General features: G+C 38.5%; 2 protein-coding genes across 3 annotated transcripts in view; one reads left to right on the top strand and one right to left on the bottom strand.

Moving 5' to 3' along the window:
* The window catches only part of TRAPPC12 (trafficking protein particle complex 12), a 50,589-nt gene extending 49,744 nt beyond the window's left edge, over nt 1-845 (bottom strand). The window contains exon 1 of one of the 2 annotated variants that reach the window (XM_015621156.3): nt 774-845. The gene's annotated coding sequence lies outside the window, so the exon portion shown is untranslated. The remainder of the gene's footprint in view (nt 1-773) is intronic. The other variant, XM_015621155.3, reaches the window with a different exon arrangement.
* Nucleotides 846-862: 17 nt separating this feature from the next.
* EIPR1 (EARP complex and GARP complex interacting protein 1) overlaps nt 863-14,478 on the top strand; it is a 74,808-nt gene continuing 61,192 nt past the window's right edge. The window contains exons 1-3 of the mRNA XM_015622685.3: nt 863-993; nt 9,566-9,649; nt 14,139-14,271. Coding sequence (XP_015478171.1) covers nt 952-993; nt 9,566-9,649; nt 14,139-14,271 — 259 coding nt within the window. The 5' untranslated portion in view covers nt 863-951. The remainder of the gene's footprint in view (nt 994-9,565; nt 9,650-14,138; nt 14,272-14,478) is intronic.

Here is a 14,478-nt window from a genome sequence, read left to right as displayed (position 1 = left end):
CTTGCTTTAAAAACACAGTAATTTCACTATTTCACATCTTCCCTTTGACATTTTTCATTTAACATCTAATCAGAACTAATTCTTTAAATATTTTTACTTTATCTTTTCTGCAAATCATAAAACTATTGAGATTGAAGACCAAACGCCTCCCACTAAACACACATGGAACAATATCATAGAGTCGTATCAAAGAATGGTTTGGTTTAGAAAGGGATCTTAAAAGATCATCTGATTCCAAAACCCCCTACCATGGGCAGGGACACCTTACACTAGACCAGGTTGCTCAGTGCCCCATCCAACCTGGCTGTTAACTCCTCCAGGTTTGGGACATCCCCAACTTCCCCGGGCAACCTGTTCCAGTGTCTCAACATTTGCTTTTCTGGTCGCAAAGACCCGCTAAGTCCCGCTTTCAGCAAAGGGAAGCGTGGGCTCAAGGCTATTATCACCAGTACAGCCGAGCCGAGCCCGGGCCGGCTAAGCAGGAGGAGCGCTCGGCGGCGACAGCGCCGCTTGCGATCCCCCGCCGCCTCGGGCCGGGCTCGCCGCTGCCTCCGGCGCCACCGCGGGTCCCCCGGCCCGGACACCCCGCGGCGGGGGTGGGCCCGGCCGCTCTCACGGCCTCCTCCTGGCACTGCCCGAGGCCGCCCCAGTAACCACCCGGACACCCCTCATGCCGCGCGACCGCTCTACTCCACTCCATCTAATTTCATTTCATTTCGTTTCATTTTGTTTCATTTCATTTCATTCCATTCCGTCCCCTCCCGTCCCGTCACCTCCGCGCCGCCGCCGCGTCCGGCGCCGTTCCCCCCGCACAGCGCCTGCGCCCGGGCCGGGCCGGGCGGGGCTGCGCGCGCGCAGCTCCCGGAAGCGGTGGACGACGGGCCGCGCCGAGGGTCAGAAAGCATAGGAAGCGACGTGGGGGGGAGTGCCTGCCTGGGCTGGAGGGTCGCGATGGAGGACGACGCGCCGGTGATTTACGGGCTGGAGTTCCAGGTGAGCGAGAGGGAAGGTTAAGGGAAGGCTGGCAGGTGCTGGTCCTGCCTCCGAGAAGGCGCTGGCCGCGGGGTTTGCTGTGTGTAATGGGGTAGAGGAGAGCCCTCCCGGGGGAAACCGGCGTCCTCTCTCCCCCGAGCCGGGACCGGGGGCACAGCGGGTACCTCCGGGTTGTGGTGGCTTTTGGCAGCCTCCTTGGGGTGTTTAAAGGTGGCTGGACGGCGGCCGGGAGTCGTTCCGCGCTCCAAAAGGCGCTGTGTGCGGGGCGGGTGCGGGGCCCGGCCAGGCTTCTCTCCCCACGGTGCTCGGGGGGCTCCTGCCCGGTCACCGCTCCCTGCTCCGCCTCAGGAAAAGCTCTGTCTGCCGCTGGAGTGGCACGAAAGTACTGTCAAATACATCCTTGATTCTGCCTTGTCAGAAAAAAAAATAAATAAAAAAAATAATAATTGCTTTTCTGAGGAGAGAGCATGAAACTGCTTCCAATAAATTACGAATTTTAGTTGGTTATACCCTACCGTAAAATTGCGTGAACTTTGTGGGATCTCCCTGTGAGGTCTATGTATGTGCATTTGTCTCATGGGACAAACCTACCCATCACATCAGTATTTTATGGCTGTAAGGAAGTGGAAATGTCTAACTTAGGAACTTATTGATCATGTTCTTAGAGGAACACAGGTGTTGTGTTTAATGAGGTTTCTGTAAGTTCTGGGAAAGCAGAGTGAGAGGGACCCTAATTCATTCTTCCTCTTCCTAAGGGCTTTACTTCCTTTAGCTAAGGGCTGTTACGTGTTGTTTTTGGCAGCGGCTGGCTTCTCATCACTGGCCATTATAGCAGCAATACCTGCAGAAGAAAAAAGCAATTCATTCTACAGTAGATGTAGTAATATAAGTATCTACACATGCCCTTTTTTTTTTAGTTTTGGCGCCTTTGCTAAAGTGTTTATGAAAAGTAATATATAAAGGTTCTTTGTAACAGATGTTCTCTCTACTAAGTAGTGTGCTCTGTAGTCCTGACTATACCAGTGGATTTCATTAGCAAATTTTGTACTTGTTTGGTTTTCCTCTTGTGTTGGAATTCATCTGCACTAAATGTTGAATCTACTTAAATCTGATCAAATCTGACAGTATGCTGTCTGCTTTTTAGGATAGTATTTTGTGATTGGCTTGAGGTGGCTGTAACTTGTACTTCAAAATTAATGCAACTTATACTTAACTCTCTTTTGCAGAAGAGAATATATATCCTGTACTTAATAAAGTTCATAGTTCATTTCTATTAAGTTACATCTTTCAGGAATTTGGGCAAGCTAGTGTGTGTTGTCTGTGACCTCCATGGACCTGGTATCCGGCCCCCTCCCATACCGTATGTCTCCTACAGACTTTCTCTCCTGTGAAGTATGTAACTTGTTTGAGTTGTCTGTCAGGAGGATAAAGAAAAAGGATTAATAAAGTGGCTATAATAAAGGAAACTACTGTTAATACAGATCTTAGAGAGATGGTGAGGAAAGAAGAGATGATTTATACATAAGTCAGGGAGCGTAGAGATGAGGGCTCTGTTGCTGATCTCCATTAACTCCCAGTGTGGCTTTAAAACAAATTGCATCGCTGTTCTTTTTGAAAATGGAGACACCAATATAGGAACTTAAAACTAAAACTGATCTTGTTTTTCCAACTTCCATCTCCAGATCTAATAAGAAAGGTTATTATTTTTTTTTAAACATAGTTTCTTCTGTGTTGATAGATAATAATGGTTAGCTGTATCAACACAATTACTGCTTTTTGGCTGAAAGCATCTCTTCAGACTAATTTTTCAGCCAAGTTTTAAAAATCTTGGCTTTGCTTCTTATGTTTGGGCTCCAGCAGTCAGTAAAAGTCTTTGGCCACTGATGGAGAAAGTGTAGTCGTGTAGATGTGCTTTTCATCTGATCTAATGTGGCCATGTTTATAGGAACATAAAGCTAATTCCTCCTAGGTGCTATTCACCAACTAACTTAAAATTATTTCTGCTTGGTTTCTGTTCATTTCTATGTACAGAATGTGTTCTGATGTATTGGCATACATAAGGTAACTTAATGAACAAATACGTTCTTCTCTTTTTTAATTTCTTGGGTGTGTCTGTGAGTGATATGAACATTGTACAGACATGCACATTATGTGTGAATTTTAGGGTGTATGCCTCTTTTTGTGACCTTTAAAAAGATAATTTCACCATAATTGTTCTTGTTGTCCGACTGCAGAAAATGAGAAGATTACAGTGGGTGATGAATGAAAATGTGAGATACTGCTTGAATTAAGGTACTGAGTAATGCGACTGTGGCTCATGATGATGAATACAAAGCAACAGCAGCAGCTGTTTCAACATTTCAATACCAAGGTGGTTCTTCTAAAAGGAATCTTGGTAGAAATAATCAATATCCTCAACTATAAGAATGTGATGAATGAGGTCCCAGAATATCGCTAAGTTCTGATTTTTTGTCAGTGAAATTATGTTGTTCATGTCCCGTGTATAGCTGACCTGGGCTTCACTCTCTAGCCTGAAATATATGGTATGTCTAGTCCATGTTGAATTTGCTTTCATTTTCAGGGAGTTGCAGTTTTCCGCATGTTTTTTGAGGGTTTAAACAGTGGTGTTTTGAGCAGGTGTGAAAGCACCACTGAACATCCCAAAATACCACGTTTGCCTTCATTTAAGGTTGACTGGACAACATTTATAGCCCTGGAAATGAGCACTGGCGAGATGTGCTTTCTGGGATAGTTTGGCTCCAGCCTACATCTTGCTTGTTTAAAAGCATGCAGAAGCCAGCCAGCATCATGAGATGAGGAAAGAGAAACATGACTTATGCCAGAGAGTGATCATTTTGGAGTGTGTGTTTGGCACATTTAATGGATTTTGGGGATGTACAACACTGAGCTGAATTTCAGTATGCTGGATACTCCTACTGTATGTCAAAAGTACATAAACATATGAGGGAGAAGGACAATGAGCAGGAGGCAAGGACAGCAGAAAGCTGCCTGGCTGAGCACAGGGCTGTACTGCCCATGGGCAGCTCCAGCAGTACCCTGAGATAGGGTCTGGCTGAAGCAGGCTTGAAAAAAGTGCACTGATGCTTCAATAGAGTTAGTGTTCTGCATTGTGGTTGTCATACTTCCTGAACAAGCAGTATTTGGCCAATTTTGTGTTGTCTATTAGTTAACACATTTTATGAATCTGAACAGACACTTGGTTTTGCCTGCTTGCAGAAGTAAGATGAAACTTAATTTCCCTAAAGCCAAATGTGTTTTCTTAGAGTAAGAAACGTAAAGCAAAATACCAACTGAAATAGATTGTAGAAGACCTGTGACCAATGTGCATACACCTATTGTAATCAGTATTTATTGAGAACAGTTCAGCTGACTTACCTGTGATGGAGTAAAAACCAGGTTTTACTAGAGGTAGTAAAAGGGGTCTTCCCTGGAAAATTTGTGTTGCTCGTGAGCTATCCAGGGAAAGTTGTGCTGGCTTTCAGACTCGGCTCTGTTCCCAGTATGGGAATGCAGAGCCTATAGCTCCTGTTGGCAGTGGTGTTCTCTTCCCTGGATGAAGCTTTTGTAGTCTCCTGTGGGTTCAGAGAGAGTGGTCTAAGCAGAACATATTTAATAATTTTGGTCCAGCATTAGCAATGTCTTTGGAAGATTTACTTTGAAAATTGAATCAGTTTAAGAAACTGCATAATAATGTCTTACTAAAATTCCTAGCTTTTGTGTCAGTTCTCTTTTTTCTCTAAGATTACTTGCCTCATGAGTGCCAATCCTGTGTATTTTAAACCTTTGTGGTTTAAAGTGTTACTAGAGGAACAAAAGTAGCTAAGTGGCAAAGCTCTCTTAACTAATCCCCCAATGATCTTCATAATGCATGAAGTGGAACAGTTGGAAAGTATTTTTTTAGGACCCTTAAGCAATTAGTAGGATCTTTCTAATATTAGGTATGGTACAGAATAATGACAATATAAGATACAGTTAGGTGAACTTGAAGGAACTTTTACATGATAGTTAACTTAATGACAAATGAGTGAGTTTTCTAAGGATGATTGTGCTATGCAGGTCTCTGTGTGCGGATTGCATTCATTGCTGTGAGGATTTACAGAATCTGCCAATCTTTGGAATGGGGTCAGTGCACTAAATACGTCAGTGGTGGGAATTCTTGTGCTGTGAAAGACTTGGGGAAAGCAACTGTCTGAGAGCATTGAAGGTCACCTGGGCATGTGTGCTGCCAGCCTTTTCATTGATAGGCATTGCAGCTTGTTAGAGTCACTGCGAGAGTCTCCTACTGTGGTGGGAGAAACAAGGCTGTCTTACCTATGTAAAAATCAAAGTGTACTTGAAAATTGAAATTGTGCCAGAAGGCAAAAATAACATTCATGACATTAGCAGCCTGGGGCTTGTCTGGAGGAGGCAGCAAATCCAGCTCCTCACCCCAAGTAGCAGTACACTAGTTCTGGTTTTCAGCATAAACAGATGGTCAAATAACTTTAAATTCAGATTTAGGGATTGCAAGCCAAATACTGTATCCTTACATTTTGCATTGGAAGTTCACGGTTTGTTAGTACAGATTGATTGTATAAATTTCAAATGATGCCTGGTTTGCAGAATATTTTTTGTTTGTATTAAATGTAATACAAATATTCACACAATGGGGTCTGTTTGTTTTCTTGTTTGCTAATACCAAACCAGTGCAATGCATCAGCATATGTATTGAACAAGTACTTTTTTTGTTTGTCTGTTAATGCTCTAAATAATAACAGTCAAATAAACCAAACAAAAAGGCAAAAAACCAACCCAAAACTTTGTGTATTTGGCTTATATTTCAAAAGATGTTGAGGAGTGAAAGTTTTTTGGAAGAAATTTATGAACAAAGTATAGAGAATCAGTGCATTGCAGTTCCATAATGCACTTAGTTTAAACCAACCTTCTTTACCATTTTTAGGTTTGTCATTGTGTTCTTCTGGATCATCTCTTTGTGTTGTCAAGTACAATAGACTCTATTCCATTTCTTTTTATCTAAGGTTTCTATTATTCTGCAGGTGGCCTAAATTGTCAAGGGCAAGGTAGAAGGTGACTTTTGCCCAGCAGCACACTGAGCATAGTGTAGACATGGACATGATGCCCAGTCTCCAGTTAGTCTTACCTGCATTCTGCTCCAATGATTATTGTTTCTTTGCTTTATCTTGATACTGCTGTCTGTCATGCTTGTGTTTTAGGATTTAAAAAATCCTTTGCATGTCCATTTATTGTAGTGGATTTGCAGTTCATTTGTTGTCCTGTTAGCTAGCTATGAACTATGCAAGTTTCATCACAGACTATTGATAAATGTGAAATTTGGACATGTTGCCAAAAACATGTGGTTTACAATTGCTTGCTAGTATTTTTCTCCTAGAGTTAGGCCTTCTTTAAAAATGAAATTATGTAATTGCACAGATTGTTGCATTGTCTAGTACTATCAGATGAGATGTTGACAGCATGTGTAAGGATTACTTGTTTCCTTGCTGCTTGTGCATTCCTTTCAGATGTATATTCTGGTTATTTTCTAAGCATTATGGCAGTTTTTTTAGTTCATAAGTAACAGTTTAATACCTTGGGTAGAATCATAAAATTCTTTGCGTTGGAACAGACCCTAAAGATCTTCCAGTTCCAACCCCTCCCTGCCATGGGCAGGGACACCTTCTACCAGACCATTCAGAGCTCCATCCATTTGGGTTTGAACTCCTGGGATGGGGAGTCCTCAACCTCTCTGGGCAACCTGCTCAGTATCCCTCTCACAGTAGAGAGGTTTTTTTGTTTTTAATAGCCAATCTAAACCTGCCTTCCTTCAGTTTAAGGCCATTCTCCTTTGTGCTATCATTGTGTGCCCTTGTGAAAAGTCCCTTTCCACATAAGCCCAGCAGTAAATTCTTTTTGGGCTATATACAGGTCTGTGTTCTATGGTTGCAGACTTAGAAAAATAATAATTTACATTGGTTTAGATTAATCAATATTCATTTTACTACACCTTTTTTTTCTTATTTTCTATTTATGATCTGCTGTCTTAAGGTAGTATACTTTATGAAAGATTCAATTTGCAACCTGCTCTGACAGGTTACAGTACAAGATGACAAAGTGAAGGCACTTCCCTTGATCTTGGCAGACCTCCAGATGTATTTATATATATATATATATATATATACATATAATACATATATATATGTATTATATGTGTGTATATATATATATACACATATATATACTATATATATATATCAGCTCTATTGTTCATTATAAGGATTACTTGGTGTCTTCATCTGTTGAAAGAACTTTTTTTTCTCTCAAAGTAGCTCAGAGTAGACAAAATTGCATATATCTTTGTGCAGGAGACAAATGAAAGTTGATTGTGCTGATACTGATATTATGAATCAGAGTCTTCCAGATTTATGAAGGCTTGATGAGTCTGAACTTTGTATTGTATGTATGGATGTTGCAGGTTTTTTTTTTTGTATAGGAATAAACAATAGTGTGTTTCTTCTTGTGAAATATGTCTAAATATTTTTTTCTCATGCCTTTATTTTTTTTTTCCTTTATTTTCTGCAAAATGGAGAATTGTTTCAGGGAAGAGCTAGAGAAGCTGATGACATAAATGTTACTATGTATTTACACAATTTTGTCTTGGGCACTTTGTGTCCTAGCTTATGCATTTTTGAAAGCAGACTGATGAGAAATACTTGAAAAGCTTTGAAAGGGCTGGAAACCTCTGGAAACCTCTTTTACTTCTTTATTTTATTAAAGATCCCGGAGGTCTCTACTTCTCTTTGATGTATAGAAATAACAGAAGTTTCTTTGATTGAAGGAGATACATAGCTGTTGGCTCATTTCTAGTGTTTTCTCAAAATAATTCAAAGCAGATCTCTTAAATGAAAAAAAATGCTTGCAAAGATCTGCAAATGTAAATTCTGTTAAAAAGCAAAAGGTTTTCTGCAGTCATCTTGGTGGACTTAAGCTGTACCTGGAACACTCTAGGCTTGTAGATGAGTGCTGCATAAATAAGAAAGTAAAGCAAATTGGTATGGATTCACACTGATCTGCATTTGAATATTTTGGACACAAGCTACACATTATGTTTTCTAGTTCTTTTTTTCCCTGTATATAGATGTAAATATAGGTATAGGCTATTTGCCTATACCTTACTAAGCTTGTTGCATTTTTTAAAGTTTTTATGCACCATCTTACACAAAATATTATTCTGCTTAAATTACACATTTCAAATACCAGAAAATAATTATCTGCTCTATACAAATCCAGAGATGATTCTGAAAAATTAGTTTTTTTTCTTATAGCTATTTCCAGACAATAGCTTTACTTTATTTAAGAAAGGTCAAATATCTTTAAGTTGCTTTTCGAGAATTAAATTACTCTAAATTTGGGTATTGGGATATATTACAGATACTCCCTTCCAAGCTTTTAGGTATCTTTTTAATATCAATTTTAAAAGAAGTTTCAAATAGAATGATATTGATGTGTTCCTGAATCCAGAGGGTAACAGCTGCATGACAGGATGGCAGTAAGAAGGGCTGTTCAGCAGTTACCTGAATCCTTCAGAAGTCTTTGCTTGCAGTATCAGCCTTGGTTTCTGGAGAGGTCTGTGCTATTTTATGCCAAATATGATGTGAATTGCAGTTTTTTTCAACATTAAAAAAAATCATATTGAACAATAGTATTAAGGGTCTTATTTGCGTGGAGAAATAGCAGACATTTCTCACAATATATAGTTCCTAAAAATGCCTTTAGGTACTAGTTTGCCTCCCATTTACTCAAAATTTTCTAAGAGAGTCTCTACTAATGACTAGTGCAAACTAGTGATTGTGGTTTTAGTTCAAACTTTGCTTTATTTACCAGTGTCTCCCATGGCCCTTAACTGCTTTGTTTTGCTTCTTCCAAGACTGTGGTTGGTATGTGGTTGAAGAAGCAAGGCAGAGACTCTAGCAATGCCGTTAACATAATACAACAAAGAAATAACATTATGACAAAAGTTTTGAAGATAAATAAAAATCACTTCTCCCGTCATTCAGACAGTTCTTATATCTAATGGGCTGCAATAGAAAAGAGGAGGCTTGGTTTTTAATTTGCTTCTAAACTTGGTGGATAATGGTGAGAAAATATTAATTTTTACACAGGCATATTCAACCTGAGTGGTGTGAAGACTTCCATAAGAACAGCCTCTTTCTTGGATATCATATTATTTTTTAACAATAGTTAAAAATTGTCTACAGTTCTATGGAGTTTTTTCAGATGATAAAGTTAGTTTGGAAGAGATGCTGCGTTTACTGTTATCCCTGTTATAATGAAGATCAGGTAATGTATTTAGCACCTGTGTTCCTCAATGCTCACAAGTATGAGAAATTGCACAAAAATGTATTAAGCAAAAATGGATATAAAGGCCAGGAAAGTCTGCCATTTGTAAGAATGCTGTAAGAATTAAAATGACAATTGATATATAAGTTTCAAGATCTTTGCTGAAATTAATGGATTTCATTAATTGTACTTTTCTAATGGCTGTCTTCTTCCCTAGGCACGAGCTTTAACACCTCAGACAGCAGAAACAGATGCAATAAGATTTTTGGTTGGAACACAGTCTCTTAGATATGATAATCAGGTAATTTTTCTGTCAAATGTCAGTTGTAATTTTTACCACTTTTTGTAACATTGTTCCAATATCATCCCTCTTCCTTTCTCCTCTCTGTTGAATATGAACATTGACAGTCAAGTTGAAGACTTCTGTGGGTAGAATGTAAAGATACTGGTAAATGTAGGCGAATGAAAGCTGTGTGTATTTTCTGAAAATCATATTACTCTTCTAAATTGTATGACTAAATCAGATTGGTTTAGTAAAGAAACTGCCATATTTTGTTAATTTGAATATATAGATGCTCTGGAGCTATCTTTAAATCCCTGAAGATATGCAAAGTAAAACAAAAGTCTTTATGCCTTAATTGCTTCTATTGGGACTCCTCGTTCATGCACAGTTCAGTGTACATGATGCTTCATAAACTGTATTTTTCAATATTCATTATTGGCAATCATCTGTGTCCTTTCTGATCATGAGTTTAGCAACTCAAACTAAAATTTGAGTGACTTTCATGGCTCAGTTTCTATAGGGAAATTTCTTCTGAAGTTAAGTGTATGAGTTGTAATTGTACATCAAATCAGCAATTGTACAAAATCAACAATTTTAATTTTTGTGACTGAATTTCAGTAGAAATCATAATGAAACAAGCTCTTGAGGCTGAAAATGTTAGAGTGCTGTACTGAGTGCAGGTGGCAAGGCATGGATAGCAGGAGAGCTGCAGTGGTGGCCCCTGAGAAAAGGCTGGGGATTGCCTGTGCCAGACACGGCTGGTTCAGTGAATCCATTTCAGGACACAGGTGAGTCGATTTCCCATGAAGGCCCTGTGCTGTAGCAGAGGAAAAGAGTGAGATGCAAAGAGCATCAGAGAGAAAACACCCATAACCACCACTGCCACACATCCCTCTGCCCCACTTGAAAGGGTCAGATGAGTTTGGGGTGAAGTTCAACCTGGAATGTGGGGAAAAGAAGGTACTTGTTTATTTTAGCTGCCAATGAACTAATTCATTCACCCAAATCAAGTCTGTTTTGCCCAGAATATTAGTTAGCAAGTGACCTCCCTGTCTGTAGCTTGGCACATAAACTATCTCATTCCTATTCTTCCTGGTTTTTCCCCTTGCCTTTCTTGGGGGGAGCAGGTGTCTGGGTTGGAGTCTGTCAGCTGAGGCTAACACTCACCACAGAAGTCCCTGGAATTGAATAGAGGGATTGACTCTTTTGAAAGTGGCCTGAAATGAGCTGCACAAAATGACTTGGAACCAAAGCTTTGGGATGTGTAAGCTGTTAATTGCCAGTGAGGTTTTGAGTTCATTACTCAATGATAATACTGGATGAGACTTAAGAAAAGTTATTCCAAGGGGGATGAAGTATTCAGGTTATTTACATTTCAAGTAATACTTGGGCGAAGAGTAACTAAACTTAGTTAAAAGTTCAATGCCCACAATTACATTTTTGGTTGTGCTGTCTCTTGCTTTTCAAATATTTGATTATAATGTGGTTTGTTTTTTTTACTGTGATTTCTGTGATGGTTTTACAATTTGCTCAACTAATTAAATCCTGATAGAAAATTGTTGTTGAAGAGTGATTCTCACTTATTGGGTGATAGCCAACAGATCTTTAATAATTTAAATTTTCTGATTTTGGTAAGTTTATTGAATATATGCTATGTATTTTAGAAATGTTTGCATATGTTTCAACTATGAGTATGCTTTTCTTTTTCCAGTGAATAACATTAACAACAGAAATATAGGACAATTTCTAGTGTATTCACAACTGTTTGGAGGTTATTGGCCTTTAGCTGTGCCTCAGGCCATCATTTCTTCTCAGCTAGTTCCTCAATTCCCAAGAAGTGCCCAAGGCCTCAACTCATTATAACTTAATTTAGCACTAGGTTCTTTACATTTGCTCAAAAACTTTTTTAGTTACCTGACCAGACTTAGGAGCTTTCTTAAAGCACTTAAAACTTTACTGAGTCCTGCACAGCGAGAGATTTTATCATGGGCAGGTTGTTTCTTCCCTTCTGATCATGGGCAGGTGTAGCGCAAATGAAAGAGCAATTATTTTACGGCTGTCATGATAGCTTTTGCCTTATTGAGGTTTATTGCTCTATAAAGCAATTTTAGGTATTCATAGGAGAATATATGTAAGGTGAAAATATTTTCTATTAATACTAGTATTTTGAAGGGAAGGAAAGTTTTTATAAGATTTTACGTTATGTTAATATTTGACATATTAGTTGTATATAGTACTTGGCATTTGGTCCTCATAACATGCTGCAAATGGTTTAAGTAGTAGCACTGTGTTCTACATGGTGTAGTTTTGGAATTTTTGTCCTCAATACTTTCATTGTTGCTAAACTTCATGTGTTTGTTGTACACATTGGAAGTATCCAAGTATGTAATTTATTTTCTCATCTCATTCTCAAAACTCTTCCAAGTTATTTTCAGTCTTGTGTCTTAGAACTTAAAATACTAATTTTCATTATTTGTATAGTACATTGCAGCTACTGTACTCAGCACCTCAAACCTTGTGGTCAGTTCTGGGCTCCTCACTGCAAGGAAGACTTTGACGTGCTGGAATATGTCCAAAGAAGGGTGATGGACATGGTGATGGGTCTGGAGCACAGCTGTTAGGAGGAGCAGCTGAGGGAGCTGGGGTTGTTTAATCTGGAGAAAAGGAGGCTGGGAGAGGGGTTGGGGGTATTTTATCACTGTCTACAGCCACCTGAAAGGAGGTTGTAGCCAGGTGGGGGTCGGTCTTTCTCCCATGCAGGAGACAGGACAGGTGAGAGGAAATAGCTTTAAGTTACACAAGAAGTTTAAGCGGATATCAGGAAAGATATTTTCATGGAAAGGGTTGTAAAGCATTGGAAAATCTCAGTCTGGGCCTTTCATGAGCTGTGTGTTCCACCAGTTTGCAGCTGTCAATGTCAGCTGAATAAGAAACATAACAGCAGATAGAAATTGGTTATCTGTGCCTTCAAAGGGCTTCAGATGGGGTAAAGAGCACTCCCTTATGTGCCAAGTGATTTTTAACCTGGTTGGTGTGGGAAGACATATATGTTACTGCAGTAAATGGAGTTTAGATTTATGGTTCACTTTCTTGGGTGAGAAACTTGGCCTGATCTGCCAAAGGGGGCTCCAAACAAAAGCAAGGTACGAGGTTAAAGTAATCAAGTGATCTTTTTTGTTACTCTTTAAGATGACAGTTGTTGGGTAAATGGATAGTGTTCTGATTCTTGAATAGATTCCTAGGTTCAAGGCAGCAAATAAGTCTCAAAAGATAACTTGCTAATCAACTGCAGAGGCAGTTCTATGCCTGGGATGACAAAATGGAGGAATAATATAGGTAATGAGGTCCAAGATTATATTTGAAGAAGGAGCTTTTGATAACTGGGCAGTAAAGAAAAAGGTAACGTGTAAAGTCATCCCCTTAAAAATAATGGTGTTTAGATGAAGTTGAGGCCTATATTGCAGTTTCTGTAGTCTAAGAAAATCTTCTGTACTTCTGTATAGTTAAGATTTTGCAGTTTCAGTGGTTAATTTAGTAAACTTCATTCAGTCATAATAGGAGAACTCTTGGCTTTTTTTGCCTCTTCATTGTTCACCCAACTTTGAAAATTAATTTTTAGTGACATTTCTTTAATTTTTTTTTTTACATTTCTTCAAAATTTGTTAGTCTTCTAAATTTATCTGTCCACTGTCGAGCTTTGGGGAATTAGTACGGTGAGTAAAATTCCTTCTGTATGTTGTGCTAGGCTAAAATCTTCCGGAATTTCTTGTATTTCTGTGGCAACTATAGAAAAACAGATAACTAAAAAAAGGGAGGGAAAAATGATAGAAATGTAGACCTATTAAAAAAACCAAAAAACATATCAAAGAAACCTGCAGCAAACAAAAATGAAAAAAATAAAAAGCAAGCTTAGTTCTGGCTTTTAAAAATATTATCTGTATATTTAAATATTACTGTTTTTCTTTGTATTTCAATACTTTGTTTCCATATAGTATGAAAAGATTAGATCTGTATCTTGGTAAAGATATGTGACTGTTAAAGTGAACTCTCAACAAGTTTCTTACTGAGTGTAAAGTACTTGCTTCAAAGAGAAGTCCTTTCCCTTTCTCCTTCTTTCTTTATAGGTGGTTTGATTTGGATACAGAATTGGTGCATTTAGACTAAGGATTGTAATGTTGTTATTTTTGTTTATTTCTGTAAGAAGTATTGAATTGTAATTCATGGCTTATTTACTATTAGCCATAAAATGAAAAATCACCTTCAAGCTTTAAGTTGAAAATTGAGAATAAGTATGGTATTTCCTCAAACAGGGAAGCTGCTTGTGTTTTCCTAGAAAAGTTAATCCTGCATGAAATCAACGATATAGTAAATTGTTAGTAAAACAATTAATTAAACTAGATATTGGTTATAAAAATCTCATTAAATTGTTCTATATAGTCATTGCATATAATTAAGACCCACAGGAAAACATTTGAAACCCTAACGTTCTATTTTATTGTATTTTCAGATTCACATCATAGATTTTGATGATGAAAATAACATTATAAACAAAAATGTTCTCCTTCATCAAGTGGGTGAAATTTGGCACATTAGTACAAGTCCTGCAGATAAAGGTGTACTAGCAACCTGCTACAATAAAAGTAAGTCCTTTTTAAATACGCTCAATTTATACAAGTGTTTTGATATTTTTGAATGTGTTACATTCAAACCTCTAGCTGTGTGTAGACATCTTCAGTTGGAATTATCACCACAAACATTTCTAAAATAATCTACAACACTTTTACCTATACCTCATTTGTGTCATATCCTTATGTTGTATTGGTTAGAAGTCAACTTCTGCATTCATG

This window comes from Parus major, chromosome 3 (assembly GCF_001522545.3).
Source record: "Parus major isolate Abel chromosome 3, Parus_major1.1, whole genome shotgun sequence".
In the NCBI taxonomy this organism is placed as follows: Eukaryota; Metazoa; Chordata; class Aves; order Passeriformes; family Paridae; genus Parus; species Parus major.
The sequence above is the reverse complement of the archived record's forward strand: the minus strand, read 5'-3'. Positions and strand labels throughout refer to the sequence as shown.